Source organism: Echinops telfairi, unplaced genomic scaffold (assembly GCF_000313985.2).
Source record: "Echinops telfairi isolate 266 unplaced genomic scaffold, ASM31398v2 ScPeMD7_3533;HRSCAF=4204_0, whole genome shotgun sequence".
Lineage (NCBI taxonomy): Eukaryota > Metazoa > Chordata > Mammalia > Afrosoricida > Tenrecidae > Echinops > Echinops telfairi.
This window is the reverse complement of record NW_022107431.1, coordinates 41,786,544-41,804,586: the sequence shown is the minus strand read 5'-3', so window position 1 is coordinate 41,804,586 and position 18,043 is coordinate 41,786,544. Positions and strand designations below refer to the sequence as shown.

The window sequence follows — 18,043 nt, the reverse complement described above, 5'->3', positions numbered from 1 at the left end:
GGAGTCCCTCTGGTACGTGTCACTCCGTCGCCATCTTCCCGGAAGTCCCTATTGTGTGTTTTATCAGTGCTTCACTGTGCCCTGGTTGACTCATCACTTCCCTGTGACCCACAGTGGGATGTCCCACTGTCTACAGATGGGCTTTGGGTGTCTGCTCCGAACACCCTCGTTTTCAACAATATGGTTGTTTGTTTGTTTGTTACGGGTCTTCTAATGCCTGGTACCTGGTCCCGATGATACCTCATGATTGTACAGGCTGGTGCGCTTCTTGCACGTGAACTTGTTGGTTCTCTGCCAGATGGCTGCTTGTTTAACTTCAAGCTTTTAAGACCCCAGACCAGCAGTTCTCAACTGGTGGATTGTGACCCCTTTGGGGGTCAAATGACCTTTTCACAAGGGTTACCTCAGACATATATTTAAAAAAAAAAGACACATATATTTCTTTAGGAACCGAGACACCACTGCTTTATGTGTCTCCAGGCAGGTCTGCCCACATGTAAATACACCCACATATGAGTACCCGGCATGAAGACTGTTACCCATGGTACACCATGCTTAAAGAACATGAGGAACTGTATTAAAGGGTCACGGCATTAGGATGGTTGAGAACCACTGCCCCAGACGCTGTATGTGGGCACCATCTGCTTTCTTCACCACATTCGCTTGTGCATCCATTTTGTCTTCAGCGATTGTGCCAGGAGGGTGGGCATCACAGAGTTTGTTGTTGAGTCTGTTCCTACTCATGTGACCCTAACTTCCCTATAGGGTTTCTTAGGCTGTAATCTTTATGGGATTAGATTACCCAGGACTTTTCTCTCACAGGAGAGAAAGATGGGGCTTTTTACTCCATAAAGAGCTACAGTTTCAGGAACTCACAGGTAGTTCTACCTTGTCTTATAGTTGACTCAATGACAGTGAGTTTTGAGTTTCTCCCACAGAGCAGTTAGTGGGCTCAAACTGCCAGTCTTCCTGTTGATTACCAGCCAAGCACTTACTCATTAATTCCTGTTTATATTTTGGCTTACAGCCATGTGCTCCCGCCCCCCTCACCACCACCACTAGATCTACATTTATTTATACAAATTGGTTTCTTTTCACAAATAAAATACTGTTTCATTTATTATGTGATCATGTTGACAGATTTCATCAAGATTTTACAGTACTACTTTGTGCATTACTGTTTATTACCATCAAGTCAATTCCACCTCTTAGCAACCCTATAGGACAGAGTAGAACTGCCTCATAGGGTTTCCAGGGCCATAACTCTTTAACAGATGCAACTGCTACAGCTTTCTTCTTGGAGTAGTAACCGGGGTGAGGTAGTTAAGGTTTATTGTACCAACCTGGCTGATAAACACGTGGAACTAATTGAAGGGCAGAGAGCTAAAATGGCTTGGTGATCCTCTCCCTTCTGGTTCTCATGGGTCTTGCTCTCTGATGGTCCGACCAAGGTGCAGATGCCTTTAGCTAGTTCTCTGCCTCAGCTGATAAGGCTCACTTCCTGCGAGACATCCTTGAGGAGAAGCCACATGGAACTACCCCGATGCAGCCCTGGGTGTTGGAGAAGCTTCATGGAGACCCCTGCCAGCACTGAGATGCTTACCCCACCACTGGATTTAATGACTTTCTACCCACTGGCCTGTGATCCTCCTGCATTTGGCGTCATTGTGTGTGTTGTATGAGTCTGAGGAGGACTTTGTAGATTGGTGTCGGACATATGGGCTAAGTTCGATTTATGGGCTTGGACTGGATGGGATTGGGATGCTTTCTGAATGTACACTTACCCTTTTATATAAAACTGTCTCTTACACATAAATGAGTTTCTCTAGTTTACCCAGACTAACAGGTGAGTTCAAACTGACAACCTTTAAAGAACAGCTGCACATTTAACCACTGCAGTGCTGGGCTCCTTCCTATCATAGTATCACCTGACAAAAATATTTATTTTATGTTAGGAAATATGCTTCTGCATTGTCTTTTACTAGTGCTGGCAAACGTTTTCTGTGAATGACCAAAGAGCCCTGATGGCACTGCCTGGTAAGCATTGGACAGCTAATCTCAAGGTCAGCAGTTCACACTCCACAGCAACTCCACAGGAAAGAGAGGAGGCTTTCTGCTCCCATAAAAATTTACAACCTCAGAAACCCTCGATAGTCTTCAGGAGTCAGAGTTGACCTCAATAACAGTGGATATGTTTGCAGTTTATTTTGATTTTGAGGCTAAATAGTTTCAGTTGCATATAATTAGCTTCCCCTGTACCAAAAGCAGCCAGGTTGACCAAAAAAAAAAGTGTGGTGTGGTCTTATAAAACTTTATAGCAACAAATCCCCCAATAAACTATAGCAAAACCAGACAGTGAGCTGGGTTTACTCAATACCCTAGTTTTTGGAAATTTTTAAAATATTGTTTTTAATTTTTTCACTCTTATTAGTCATAGGTCCTCGCATTCTAGTGTCCAAATTTTCACATACACCTTTACTTTTTTCCTTAGTGTTAAATTCTAAAAATGGGATGTCTTAGTCTAAGAGTACATCCTTAAGGTTTTTATTTTGTATAGTTATGACAACGAGGAGTTTTGATTGTTTCATTTTATGGTTTGGGGAGATGGAGGGAAAATGATAGCTTAAGAAAGAACCCGAGGAAAACAGACTGAGTTAGTGAAAGGAAGGATCTAGGAAGATAGAGTCCCATGGTATAGTACAAACAGTTAACACACGAAGCTACTAGCCCAAAGGTTGAAAGTTCCAGTCCACTGAGCTGCACCTCAAGCAAGGATTGGTGTTCTATCCACTTCTGAAAAATCAGCCACTGAAGACCATACGTGGTCTACTCTGACACATATGGAGTCACCATGAGTTGGATATCTAGTTAAGAAGAAGAAAATATTAAAAGTTACATATATACGAAATACTCTGCAAAAATAACAAGTTTTTCTGTTTGTAACTAGAGGTTCGTTTAAAACTTTTCCTAGATTGAGTGTGATATTTGAAAGGTTGTTGTCAGGTGCTGTCGTGTCCGTTGCGACTCAAAAGGACCCATGCACAACAGAAAGAAACATTGCCCGAGCCATCCTCACAATTGTTCCTATGTTGGAGCCCATTGTTGCAGCCATTGTGTCACTCTGTCTGGTTGAGGACCTTCTTTTTGCTGCCCCTCTACCACGCATGATAACTTTCTCTAGGGATGGGGTCTCTTCTGTGAGACAAAGTCTAGCCATCTCGCTTCTATGGAGCATTCTAGTTGTGTTTCTTTAAAGGCAGATTTACTTTAGCAGTCCTTGGTACCTTGAATATTCTTCACCAGCACCACAATTCAAATGCATGGATTCTTCTATGGTCTTCCTTATTTAATGTTCAATTTCAAATGCAAATGAGGCATTTGAAAATACCAGTTTGGGGCAGGTAGGAGATAGGGTTGCAAAATAATTAAAAGTAAGCATATCTTATATAGTCTATTGAGGTGCTGTTAGGCTAGCATGGTTTTTATTTCATTGGGGAGAGGAGGAAAGGCATTCTATTTTTCACTTCCAAATGATGATAGAGAAGTAATTAGTATAAATATTGGCAAACTGTTACTCATGGGCCAAATCCTTCCCCATTGCCTGTTTTGTAAATGAATTTTATTGGAACATAGCCCTGATCATTCATTTACATATGGCAGATGTAAAGTAAGTGTACAAGACTTTATGGGCCATAAAACCTAAAATACACAGTGTCTGCCACTTCATATAAGAAGTTTGTAGACCTTTGAATTACAGGGACTTAGTCTTTCTGTTTATTGAAAATAGGTCTACTAAAGTAGAGGCAACTACTGAATAGACAAACAAGATTTTGGATGCACAAATGTTGGACTATAGAGGATTTAAGATTTAGTGTAATTCTAGATTCGATGGAAGATTAGATTCAGAACCCACCAGTAGTGGCCAGTACAGAGGCACTTACCTTAGTCATACCAACAGTACATAAAGTGTTGTCATATCTTTAAAAACTAATAGATACAAATACTGTGTAACAAGTTTCCCTGGGGCCTCCCTGAAACAATTTTGTTGTAACTTCTGAACTAAGCAGCACCTTTCAAATGTGAAAGTTCAAGTTCTTTAAAAAAATTTGTTGTTGTTTTTTAAATCTGTGAAGGTGGCTTTATTCTTCATAAGACAGCCTTTATTCCTACAGCTGGATTGCCCAAATTAAACTTATGTGAACATGAAAGAAGAAAATCAGAAAACGGGTCGTTCTTTCTCTTAGATCTGCATATTAGTTAATAGCCTAGATTTTTTAAGAATCCCAAAGTACATAGCCAAACCAAAAACCTACTGCTATCAAGTCAATTCTATGTATTAGCAACAACGTATAGCTGTGGTTCTCAACCTTCCTAACACCGCGGATCCTTTAATCCTTTAACAACACCTCATGTTGTGGTGACCCCCCAACGATAAAATTATTTTCGCTGCTACTTCATAACTAATTTTGCTACTGTTACAAATCATAATGTAAATATCTGATGCACAGAATGTATTGTCATTGTTACAAATTGAACATAATTAAAGCATAGTGATTAGTCACAAAAGAATATGTAATTATATATTATGAAATATTTGTTTTCCGATGATCTTAGGCGACCTCTGTGAGAGGGTAGTTCCACCCCAGGTTGAGAACCTCTCCTGTATAGGGTTTCTGCTTTACAGGACCAGATGGCCTCATCTTTCTCCTTGAAGTGGATAGTGAGGCAGACTTTGTGGTACGCAACCCAACACCTAACCCACAGAACTTCATGGATTCGTTTAGCAGAATGTGTAGCAGTACCTTTTACTAGTTTTATAAAGTCATCCTTTAAAAATGCTGTATGTGAGACTCCTATAGTGCAAAAGCCTCTGAAGTCAAATTCCTCTTGACTAGGCCGATAAGTAGATGTTGAAAGAACCTGGATCTTTTTTCCTATCTTCCTACTTCCAGACTCGTGTTATAAGAAGCCACTAATTTTAATTTTTCAGTTGCTCGTGTTAGAACCGTTTTTCACAGCTGAACTGAAATTTTAACTGGTGCAGTTGAAGGTAGACTACTTTACCTAAGGGACTTCACAGCTGTGTGACTAGGCAGATTTTTGCGGGGTAAAGCTGATGGAGAAGTAAATAGAAATGGTCTATATCTTGTCTAGATAGAGTTGCTGTTACAGAACTACAGATTTTACAGGTGGTTGTTGCCAAGAAGTAATTGACTCTCATCCACATTGTATATATTTCTTTTCCTTTATTTTATTCTTTTTCTTCTTTTTTCTTAACATTTCTTTTTCTTTTGTGTTATGTATTAGACTAGGTAGTACTATGCCAAGAATTATTTGTATTATGATTGTGCTTCAGGAGATTGTTCTGGGTGAGCTGGTGACTAAAGTACTGAGCCATTCCTTAGCTATCACAAAAACAGAGAAGAATGTCTATGATGTACTGACTATAGCTTTGCATGTAATATTTAAGATCATATAGGGTAGGAACGTGCAATAAGCTAGGATTTCACCCTGCCCTACATATGGATGCCCTCTTGTAACCCTTATCAGAGTTCCAATAATTGTATCAAGAGTCCCTCTGTTTTTGTGCATTTGTGTTTTACTTCAGAAACTTTCACATCATCCCTTTCTCCTTAAGCAATTATTCTGTTTTGCAGGAGCTTCATTTACACATTCATTTAGTATATATTTATTGTGTAGTATGTGCAGTCTTGTGGGGCATTAAAACCATTAAACAGTCTCAGAGCCTAAAGAATTTGTAGGGGAGTCAGATAAGGAAATAGGCTATTATAAAATAATAAGCCATCACTCACTCACCCACTCACTGCCATCATGTTGATACCTACTTATAGCAACCCTATAGAACAGGGTAGAACTGCACTTAGGAGTTTCTAAGGCTGTGACTATTTATAGGAGTAGAGAGCCTCATCTTTCTCCTAAGGAAGGACTAATGTATTCTAACTGCTAAACTTTCTATTAACAGCCCAACATGTTATACACTGTCACCAGGCTTCAATAAGCCAACACAGTAACTTAAAATTGAACTAACATGGTTAAGTAGAAAGTTACTGGTTTTAGATTTAATTGATCTGTCTTAAATCTTAAATTGATATGTTTCAATTATTTAATAACTCTGAGACTTTGGGGGGAAGTTCACCTCTGTGATATTTGCTAAGTTGTTTGAAGGTTTAAAAATAATATAAATAAAGCATTCAACCCAAAGCCTGTTAAATAATTTCCTGCCTCTAATCTAAATCATACACTTGAAGATTACTGTCAAAAGAAATAATTACTGTGACCACTACTTCACAGAAAAATTATTTTTCATAAGAAATTTTGTGAGTACCCTGCCTATAAGGAAACTATAGAAATCTGATTTTGGAATTGTTTCTTATAAAACTGTTATCAAAGTCCCATTAATAAGGAACATTAGCTGTTAAGTTAGTATCGTAGGAATTTATTATTCTTGTACAAATAAGTGATTTCAATAATCATGGATCTTAGATTTATTTATTTATCAATTTAATGTAGACTACTCCTATGTATCTCCACCTTCTCCATTCTCATTTCATGAGTCGGAATAAACTCAATGGTACAATGGTAGTGAGTTTAGCTTGGTGTTTTTTTTTTAATATACTTGATGCTAAAAATAGAAACAAACTGGTTTAACAGTAGCACAATTTATAATTTTTCAAAAGTATGAAAGTTTTCGGTTCAAATCACAGTCTGGAGTGTACAAATTTTATTTCATTATGTGGTTGCTCTTTCTAACTTTGTCATACTGTATAAAAACTTCTGCATGTCTAGGTTAATTCCATTGTAATTATACTTTACAAATACGACAAGCTGATGTTACTCCACATAAGTAGTGTAAACTTGAGGTAACAGCAGGACATAGGTCTTTTTTTCTAAATACTTTATATGAATCATCTGACTTATCAGTGGGAAATAGCGATCCAACACTGTATAATGAAACTCCAGGGGTCCGTCTACTTATGTATAGAGTAGCTGCTTTCGTACAAAGCAAACAGTGAAGCCCAGGGTGGAGGGAGGAGAAACGTGGCTTGTGTTGGCAGGAGCAGTACTCGGATGGACAGTGAGTGACAGCATGAGAAATGGATGTGTTCTTCCATCATGGCTCTTCTCCTCTGTTTAAATTAGACAAATGGCATGCACCCAAGGGGAACTGGGGACAACACTCTGATGACAGGAACCACTTCTATCCAGCCCTGCCCGAGTCATGGGAGTAACAGCGCATCTGCTTTTGTTGCTGTTTTTCTTGTTACTCACCTTGTCTGAGACACATTGCTCTTTCCGTGGAGCTGCTTTTGTGGTTTCTCCGTGTGTTACTTTATCAAGCTGGGCCAGCCAGCACCATTTACCCCTTTCTGAACCTCAGTCAATAGAATGACTTCTTGAAAGTGTTTTCCTCTCCTCTCCCTGCCCCGCCCCCACTAAATATACAGGTTAGATATCGTCAAGTCTGTTGCAGATAACTGCTCTTTAGGGGTTTTGTTTTGATTTGTTGCTGCTGTTTGTTTTTTCTAATAGCAAAATTTCACACACTCAAACTGATTTTACTTTTCACCTGGTGATATCTTTGGTTTAGGGAAATCTTTTGTTTGAAAACATTTATGCGAAACAGACATTAATTGATGTCTTTAGTAAACTTTCTGTGAATTCCTAAAAACTTCCTGACACTGTGCTAAGTGGCATTATAGATTGATTCAGTGATGTACATAACACTGATTGGCTTTTGATCATTTTCACTAAAATTACTAATCAAATCATAAAAATGCTGGTGTTTATAAAATATTTCCAAGTGTTCTGTTTTAAAATACAGTTAACTCTGAGTTAATTTTCAACCTTTACCTAAGGTAAACTGTGCTGCCTTTAGAACATTTAAATGACTTGTACTGACATTGTAATGCTAAAATTGTTAATTGCTTCTCAAGACTAAACTGCATAATATGTTACATTTTAGGTCAGAAGACGTGTCTTCATCTACATGGCATCTTTCCTTACCTCTATGTGCCATATGATGGGTATGGACAGCATCCAGAAAGCTATCTCTCTCAGATGGCATTCAGCATCGACAGAGCACTTAATGTGGCTTTAGGCAATCCATCTTCCACTGCTCAGCATGTGTTCAAAGTGTCGTTAGTATCAGGAATGTAAGTACATGATAAATCTTTTCAAATTTTGATGTATCTCTAGATCTATTGGTATTCTAATTAGAAGAAGCATCTGATTCAAAAACACTTCGTTCATGTTCTTTTTACCTCTAGTCTAGTTAGTGGAAATGGGGAGAGTGTCTTGTGATAACTTTTAAAATAAATGTCTGTTGCAATCAAAAAGGGATAGATGGTTAACATTGATCTCTGTTTTAATCTTTCCTGTTTCTCCAGCTTCCTAATACTATAGAAATTTACTCATATAGTAAATATGTATTAAGCCTGGTCAGTGTTTCAAGCACTCTTCCAGGCACTTGAGATAGATAAACAGAACAGAGGGGCTTGTTGCCGTGGAGCTTACCGTGGGAAACAGACCTATATAGAATGTATACAGAATAAATCTGTTTATTAAAGGTAAATAATGCTATAGAAAGTAAAGATGGTATAGGACAGGATAAGGAAACTTTGGGGGTTAGGTGTGGAGAAGTGGGCAAGTGGAACTCTTAAATAGGATAATAAAGGAAGAAGGAGCTCAGTGGTTAAGTACTTGGCTGCTAACCAAAAGGCTGACAGTTCGAACCCATCAACCACTCCACAGGAGAAAGTTATGGCAGAAACCCTATGGAGCAGTCTGCTCTGTCCTTAAGGGTAGCTGTGAGTCAATTTGATGGCAGCGGGTGTGATAGTTTGTTTTTAATCAAGAAAGATTTCACTGCCTAGGCAAATGACTTTTTAGCAAAGACTTGAAGGAGGTGAAGGAGAAGCAGCATGAAAGGGGAGAGTAGAACAAAATGAGATTAGAAAGGTGTGAGAGGAAGGGAATCATGTAGACTAGTCGTTCTCACCGATGGCCCAGGACCAGACACATCACCATAATCTGTAATGGCACTCATGAGAATGCACCTCTCAGATCTTCAACTGCAAGGAGCATAATTGACTGATGTCCCCACTGTTGCATACTGAAACCTAATCCATCACCCCATGTGATCTGAAAACACTTTGCAGAGACTGCTCTCAGCCAGTGACTGAACATGGTAGGGATACTTAGGAAGTCCTGCTCCTTGGTGTAGGAAGGTAAGAGACACAGGACTCCTAGTGGGCAACTAGCTTGGGGTTTCCATGATAGCCTTGCTGAACTTTCATTAGAATTGCACTGCAATGCAAGACCCAAACTTCCTTCCATTCCTCTTTCCTTCACTTCACATTAGACCATATGGTTCTCCCAACCTCTGCTGGGTCCCTCCTCTTATTCTGTCACAAATATTTTCTATAATAAATCTCTTGCATTTTTGGCATCTCTTTTAAATTAGAGGACTGGGGCGCACAGAAAAACTTGGTAGAAATTCAGTGTCCCACACTTTGTCTGAGTTATTACTTGATTTTGAGCAATATTTGACTTTTTTTAACTTCCTGCCAAAGAATTTCCCTATGTATCCATACCATTTTATGTTGCTGCTTTGTGAACTTGCAAAATTAATTGTAAACAGAGCTGAATAGGGCAGATGATATGTGTTGTTAATTATAGGACTGTTTTTGAAAAGCACGAAGGTTTCTTTTTTCAACACAAAAAGAAATGAGAGTGTAATAGGCTTGAGACTGGGAGTGAAGGAGATGGGAGAAGGGCATGGAAGACCTCATTTCTCTCCTACATATTCATTGAAAAGCCAGAAAAAGGACACGTTATAAGAGTCATCATGAATTGAGGTTATGTTTGCTGCTCCTTTCTGTCCCTAATTTTTTGTAAGTGATACCATAAAAAAATAATAAATTGGGTATGGTTCAGCTAATTCAAGGGCTCCCCCTGACACTTTAAGTAATATTTAATTGGAAGGTCTTTGCTTTATAATATTAAAGTAAAATGGAATCAAGCCAGTAGAGTCTAATTAGGGCAGTAAGTTATGTTACTTCATCTCTGACTGATGGAAATAATTTAAAATACCTTTTTCTTATATTTCAGGCCTTTTTATGGTTATCATGAGAAGGAAAGACACTTTATGAAGATCTATCTTTATAATCCTGCAATGGTGAAAAGGTACAAAGATAAATAAGTCTCTGAAAACTATCATTTAAGTACTTTAGTAATAAAACATACAGAAGCCATATATATTAAAGAAAGAGACCATAATAAATACATTTATATCTACAGAGAGACTTATGAATGGGCTCATGTTTATGGTTGGGGCTCTAGGAAAAATATTTGAAGAATAGCAGGATCTTGGTTCATGGTCCCTTAAGCTTCTCTCCTATCGTAGGTATAGGGAATTTGTAGGAGTCAGTAAGGAGAAGTGAAAGCTGCCCTTTATGACCTTAGTGCTCTGCTGGCCGTCCCAGGTGCTGAATACTAAGAACCTTGCTCTCAAGTTTCGAAACACAGAAAAATGTGTGAGAAGCTAGGGTGAGTGGGCTTCCGAGTTCGCAGAATCTTGCTGATTCTTTCTGAAGCAAACTCACTGCCATCAAGCTGATGCTGTCTCATAGCGACACCGTGTGGGTATCTGAGACTGTAACATTATAAGAGTAGAAACCCCCATCTTTTTCTTGCAGAGCTGCTGGTGGGTTCGAACTGCAGACTGTGGGTCACAGTCCCAACGCATAGCCACTACACCACTAGGGCTGATTCCTTAATAAAACCTTATATCCTGAGGGGTTTTTGTTTGTTTGTTTGAGGGAAGGTTAGTAGTCCCCCCCCCCTCCTTCATTCAATTAGTCTTTAGCCCACTTTCTCCATTATCTTGGAGCTCAGGTTATTAGAAGGACACATATCTAGAAGATTTCAGACATCTTTTGGGTTCAAAACAAGGATTTTTACTGTCTGGTGGAGACTCGTATGAAGAGGATGAGTATTGATTTTTCAGGAGGATCTCTTTGCCTGCAGGTGCTGGGCTCTAAAGGGGCCATCCTTTTCTTAGAACACAAATTGAATGTCTCCCCAGAATGAATTAAGGCACTAAGAAACACAAGGACATGAGGTTTACTATGGATTAGGTCATTCATTAAGCTTTTGAGTACTTTACTGAATCACAGCCCTTAATCCCAATGATTATTCCCTTTTCTAGGTAATCAGTGAGAACTAGCTTTTTCTGTAACCTTACCCCTTGCCTTATCCTAAACAGTATTATGTAAAGGTGAAGGAACCCTGGTGGCATAGTGGTTACCAGTTGGGCTGTGATTCGAAAGGTAGCAGTTTGAAACCATTAGCTGGACTTCAAGAGAAAGATGGGCTTTCTACTCCTGTAAAAGGTTATAGTCTTGGAAACCTATAAGGACAGTTCTGCACGGTTCTATGGGTCACTATGAGTTGGCATCGACTCAATTGCAGTGGGTTTGGTTTAGTTTGGTTTATTATGTAAGGTACCAAATTTTCCAGAATGAGTGTGTGTGTGTGTGTGTGTGTGTGTGTGTGTGTGTGCGTGCGTGCAGGCCAGATCCCCTCCACTCACACTTTCTCATATTCATTGAGTACAAAAGAACAAGCTATGGATCTACTTTTTCTTGCACGTCAGCGATAAAAAGTTAAACTTCCTAGCCACAAAATGTACTCAAAGAGGGAACCAGGTATAAGGTTTTTTTGTTTTGAATAGATAACTTATAAATTGCAATTCTCCTTGTATAAATGTAATCTATTTATCTTATTTGGACTATATCACTCATTAAACTGTTTCCAATAAGTTTACATTACATTATACAGCCTGCTTATTACAGTATTCATCTGAAGTTGCCTGGTTTAACAATTATCCATGTATTCATTTTTTAAAATATATAAAGTACCTACATTATATGATGCACTATGGAAATTGCAGGGTAAACAGTAGTGAGCAAATTCTTCATGATTCTTGTCCTCAAGGAACTTGTAGCCTAGCAAAGAGGCAGTGAACAACTAACAAAAACCTTTATAAACTCAAAATTTCTGACACAGGCTACGAAGGAAAAGAGCATACTATTCACTGGGCCTAGGAGGTGAATAGAAATGGGAAACATGGAGTTATAGTGGGAAGAGTATGGGTTGCAAACAGTGTTAAAAACTAAATATGTTTAAATTTTGGAACAGAAAACCAGTTTGTTCTGTAATCACCCACATCACAATAAACAGTTTAAAAAACAAAAACAACAAGAAGCTTATGGAAAAGATCTACGCAACAGTACCTAACAACAATAATAATAGTTATTCTGTGGGTTTCTGTCTTAGGCTTTCAACTTTCTTTTCTATTTTGTTTTTGTTTTGTTTTGTTTTTAATCGTTAGACATTTGGCTTTCAAATATAGCAATATATTAAAGCACCTACTGAATAAATAGATGAATCCTTTTAGAGTGAGGGCTCAAAAATCAGAACATTTGTTTTGAGTTTTAGCTCTGCCACTTTTTATTTGTCCCATTTCAGCCAATTATTTAAATTTCTCTAAGATTTAGTTTTCCTTATTTACAAAATGAAGATAATAGGTTTATGTTGATTTCTACATGAGACAATGCAATGGAAGAACTTCCTGCCTCTATTAATAAAATTATTCTTATTTTCATCTTCATTATCATTTCTAATGTCAAAGAAATCTACCTAAACACCCCATTATATCTAAACCTTCCCAAATCAATCCCACTGCCATCTAGTTGATTCCTGTTTAGCAATAGGAATCTTATATTGTAAAACTGTTATTGAGATGTAAATCTCTCCAGGAGCAGATTTGATGTCTTAATTAATGTTCTCTATTTTACCTTTTGAGTTCTAATGTCCATTGCAATGGCTGCACAGACAAAATTCATGGTTAAAGGGTTTATTAAGAATGTCAACATATTGTAATGCCTATGAAAAATGCTCAGGGTAGTTGTTTATCAGGTGTGTTAAGCATATATATGGATATATATATATATATATATATAAAAGGTTAGGTTAATACAGTGAAAAGGAATATAACGGCTAATTAGTCCACACAGCAGTACAGAGGACTCAGTTTAACTCACTTTTCATGGAACAATTAATATACTGAAGGTCCTTCCACTGATGCGGCCTGCCAGTCCAAAGTCAAGGAAGCAGAAAGCAGAGTCTGCCCTCAGGCAGGACAGGGTGGGTAGGGCAGCAGTAGTCAGAGCAGGAAGCTTAGCAAAGCAGGCCCCATGATCTTGAACTCAAGCATCAAGGTGAAACAGATCTTGAAGGAGCCTCAAACTCTATCTACACAATCTGTGGGTTGGCTCAGCCCACAGATAGTGCAGCACACAGTTGAGGCAAAGAACTAGCTCAAGCTGCTGGTCCTGTCACCAGGGAGGAAGGAGAGGCAGGATGCTGACAGCAGAAAATATTTATCTGGGTTGCCCTCCAATCACGCTTCAACCTGATTAAACACTACCCACATTTTCTATGAAGGCCTAGTTGACACAGCAAACCTAACTATCGGACCCGGACATGTTGGGGCACTTCGCTCTGTGTAATCCTCAACCTGAAGGCTTTCAGCTCTAGCTTCATGGGTCAGCAAACCCAGCTCCCTGAAATAAGTGTCCAGAGGCACCCACTCCAGTCAGCCTCTGCCAGAAGGAACTCAGCTCCTCTTCCTTGGATCATCAAGTCACACTTCCCCAACTAAGTGCCCAGAGGCACCCCCATCCCACAAGCCAGCCTCTTCTACAAAAGCACTCATCTTAACTTGGGGTTAGGAAGTTCATCACTCTGTTCCATCCTAGTTCTGCCACTGCTCCCCAGATTCAGGAGGTTTACTGTGCAGGAATCTCAGGCCTACTCCTAGATGTTGTTAGTAATAAGATCTCTCTTGCTTTTCAGAGAGCTCATTTTATGCACAGCAGTATGGCATTCCGGGGAATCCTGTCCGGAATTACTCACAAGCAAACCCTATCAGTATCTGCCCCCACCTTCTTAACCAGACCCACGCAGGGAAAGATCATTTGGTGGGAGTTAGAGACTTTGACTAGAAGAGCCACATTAAATCATTCACTTTCCCTGTACAGACAGCCTCATCTTTCTCCTATAGAATGCCTGGTGAGTTTGACCCATCAATCTCATGGTTATCAGTTCAACTCTTAACCGTCACCAAACTCCTTAGCTAAACATAAACAAACAAAAACTGCCATCGAGTCTGTTCTGACTCATAATAACCCTATAAAACAGACAATAATTTCCCCTTTGGGTTTCCGAAGTTATAAATCTCTATAGGTATGGAAAGCCTGTTGAGTTTTAACTGCTGACCAGCCCAACGTGTAACCCACTGTATCACTAAGGCCAGAATATCTAAAACGGACTTTACCCTTGTTTTGTTTGTGTTGAGTCGTTCTAACTCACAGTGGTTCTAGAGGATAGAGTACAACTGTCCCATAGGAAGCAGATTGCCACGTCTTTCTTGCCCAGAGCAGCTGTTGAGTTTGAACTGCCAACGTTTTGTTTAGCAGCTAAGCACTTTCACTGCTGTGCTAACAGGGCTCCTTGACTTTATCCCTCCTCCTCAAAAGGGAAACTCCATTTTTCCTTCAGTACTTTCCACTTTAATAAATGACAGCATCATCATCAGTCGCTTTTAGGCAGCATCCTCAGTTTTTACCTCACTCTCCTCATCGAGTTTGTCAAATTCTGACCCTTTCACTTTTGATATATTTTTGGCATCATTCTTTTTCCCTGATCCCTGTTTCAGCCACCATTAGCTTAGTTTTGCCAGAATAGCCTCCTCACTCTCCATCTGTAATCTTATGCGTTTGGTGATTAGTCTGGTCATTTCACTTTCTGTGTTCCCTGCTCAGGCAAATTCCAACACCTATTCAAATGTCTTAGCAGACTGTCCTGTTGGTCTTTTCACTAGCTCTCTAGCGCCACCTCTCACTCCAGTTTCTGACTAAACTGCATTCAGTGGCTTCAGTTGCTGACTAAGCTGTTTTCTTGTGATCCTTAGAATTTTATCTGCATGAACTACTCTATCATTGTATTGAAGAAAAAGTACCTCAAATTAATCTCCTACTTAGAGACTTAGAGTTCCCACAAAGACCTTGCAGAAATCATCAATTTGCCATCTCTTCTAGATGCTTCATATGCTTCCCCTGCATTCCACTTATTACTGTGTATACTCATGTATAAGCCCAGTTTTTCAGCACATTTTAATGCAGTTTTTGTGGTAAAATTAGGTGCCGCAGCTAATATTCAGGTCAGCTTATACTCAAGTATATGTGGTATTTATAATTGTTTGTTGTTTCTATGTTCCATCATAAAGGGGGCGGGGGGGATAAACAGCTAAGAAAAATTAAGTTGTAACACTTCTGAACAGTGAGCTTATGAATCTCATTTCCTTTTTGCTTTGTTAAAAAATAATTTTATTGGGGGCTCTTGCAGCTCTTCTAACTTTCCATACACTAATTGTTTCAAGCATACTTGTATATATGTTGCCATCATCATTTTCTGAACATTTACTACGTATTTGAGCCCTTGGTATCAGTTCCCCTTTTATCCCTCCCTACCATTCTCATGACCCTTTGATAACTTTTATTATTATTATTGCTTATGTTTTATAAACTGTCTCCCTTCACCCATGTTTCCGTTGTTCATCCCCCTGGGGTGAGGTGGGGGTATTAATGCGTTGATCATTGCGATCAGTTTCCCCTTTCTCCTTTCCTCCCACCTTTTTGCTTTTTTAGAATGTTTGTATAATATTTTCAAATGTATTTCTATATTTTTAAAGGGAAAAGCTCATATTTTCAAATTCTTTTGACACTGGCTTTTTAACAAAAACAAACTCAGTAAAAATCCAGATGTGCTTTTGTGTGCTTATATGCTGTATTTTATTCTCTATCTGCATAATAATTATTTTACTTAACATTTTTGGGAATATAATTTCCTGATAGAACTTTTTTTCTTCTAATTTAGGATATGTGAACTTTTGCAAAGTGGAGCCATAATGAATAAATTTTACCAGCCTCATGAAGCGCATATTCCCTACCTCCTCCAGCTCTTCATTGACTACAATCTGTATGGAATGAACTTAATAAATCTGGCTGCTGTCAAGTTCCGGAAAGCAAAAAGGAAAAGTAAGGTTAATTTCACAGGTTCAGATAAAAAAAAATGTATTCTATTAATCTTTTTATTGGGTAGCTCTTACAAATCTTACAACCATCCATCATTCAATTGTATTACGCACACTTGTACATATGTTATCATCAACATTTCCAAACAGATTAAGATTTTGGTATATAATCATGATTTATAAAATAGCACGTATACTTAGAAAATAAGAATTGAAATGGGATTCGAATTAGTCAGATGAAGTATCTTAAAAGAAATTATTTTTGTATGTCTTTGTTTTTGTAATAGATAATGAAGTATAAGTCATATATAATTCACTCATTTAAAGTGCATGATTCAGTGACTTAGCACATTCACAGAATTGTGAAACCATCACCAGAGTCCATTTTAGAACATCATCTTCCCCTCAGAAAGACACCTATACCCTTTAAGTAGCACGCCGTACTCACCCACCACGTAGAATTCCACAATCATCTTTCTTTTTTTAAATATAGACTTTTAAATTTTAAATTTACCTACATAAATTTTAAATGCTAGTGTTTTGCTTGCACCCTGTAGGTTGAGGGATATTAGGGGGGTACCAAAAAGAAGCCAGAATTGTGCTGGGCAGCGCAGAGCTCCCGTAGTACACGTTTTTCCCACTAGGCGAGCATCAAGGAACTTGCTAGGAGTTAGTGAGCCCAGTGACGTCACCTGGGAAAGTTCTCTCTAGTCACAGTGAATTTTTTCATGAAAGCAGTTTTGGTTGAACCTTGTTTTTTATGATGGCCAATTTAAGAGAACAACATGTGACTGAAATTTTGTTCACGGCCTTGGAAAACTGCCGCAGAAACTGTTGTGATGTTGAACACTGCTTACTAGGACAGCGCTATGGAAAAACTCAGGTGTATGAGTGCTTTTCTCATTTCAAAAAAGGTGAAAGTCCCTTGATGAAAAAGCTTGTCTGGATGTCGGTCAACTTCCTGAATAGATGAAAATGTCGATTTATAGTTGCATTTGCAGTTCATTCCACCAGGTCAGACTGTTAATCCGCTTTCTATTTAGAGGTTCTGCAAAGTTGCGTAACAGTGTGTGACTAAAAAGGCCTGATTTGTGACAGATTGGACTGGTTTTGCCACCACAACAGTGCACCTGCTCATGCAACCATCTCATTGCACCAGTTTTTGGCAAAAACCAGCATGCCTCTCTTGTCCCTCGCACCTTACTCACCTGACCTCGCTCCCTGCAACTTCTTTTTGTTTCTGTGAATGCAGAGAGACATAAAAGGACAGCAATTTGACAACTTAGAAGAGGTGAAGAAAAAAATGAGGGAGGTGCTGTCAGCCATCCAAAAAGAGACGAGTTTGAAAAATGTGTTTAAGAATGGAATTGCAGATTTGACAAATGTAATGGAGAGTACTTTGAAAGTGATAAGGTTGTTTTGTAAAAAAAATTACATAGCTTTGGGAGGGAAACTCTCATTTTGGGGGGACATAACCCCTCGTATATAGTATGTATATTTTGATTCATCTCAGTATTTTCTAATTTCCCTTGTAAAATATTCCTTAATCCACCGATTACTTATGAGGAGTATATGCCTTACTTTTTACAAAAGGAAGCGTTTCAAAAAGTTAATGGAAAAAATTATGTTATCTTTTAATTCCATTTTTTCACAAACATTTTGAAGCCCCTCATATTTGCAAGTTTCCTGTACTCCTTAAGAAATGGGCTTTACCAGCTATCAAATGATACAGCATCTGGGGTCTTAAAGACTTGAAGACAAACAGGCGGCCATCTAGCTAAGAAACAACAAAACCCACAGGGAAGAAGCACACCAGCCTACCCCAACACGAATGCTGAAGACAAAGTGGGTACATAAGCAAAT

The 18,043-nt window shown here is 38.7% G+C and overlaps 1 protein-coding gene across 1 annotated transcript in view; it reads left to right on the top strand.

The window, feature by feature from the left end:
- The window catches only part of REV3L (REV3 like, DNA directed polymerase zeta catalytic subunit), a 177,139-nt gene that overhangs the window by 52,848 nt on the left and 106,248 nt on the right, over nt 1-18,043 (top strand). Inside the window, exons 2-4 of the mRNA XM_004702008.3 lie at nt 7,985-8,174; nt 10,132-10,206; nt 16,024-16,184. Of these exons, the coding sequence (XP_004702065.1) occupies nt 8,080-8,174; nt 10,132-10,206; nt 16,024-16,184 (331 nt within the window). The 5' untranslated portion in view covers nt 7,985-8,079. The remainder of the gene's footprint in view (nt 1-7,984; nt 8,175-10,131; nt 10,207-16,023; nt 16,185-18,043) is intronic.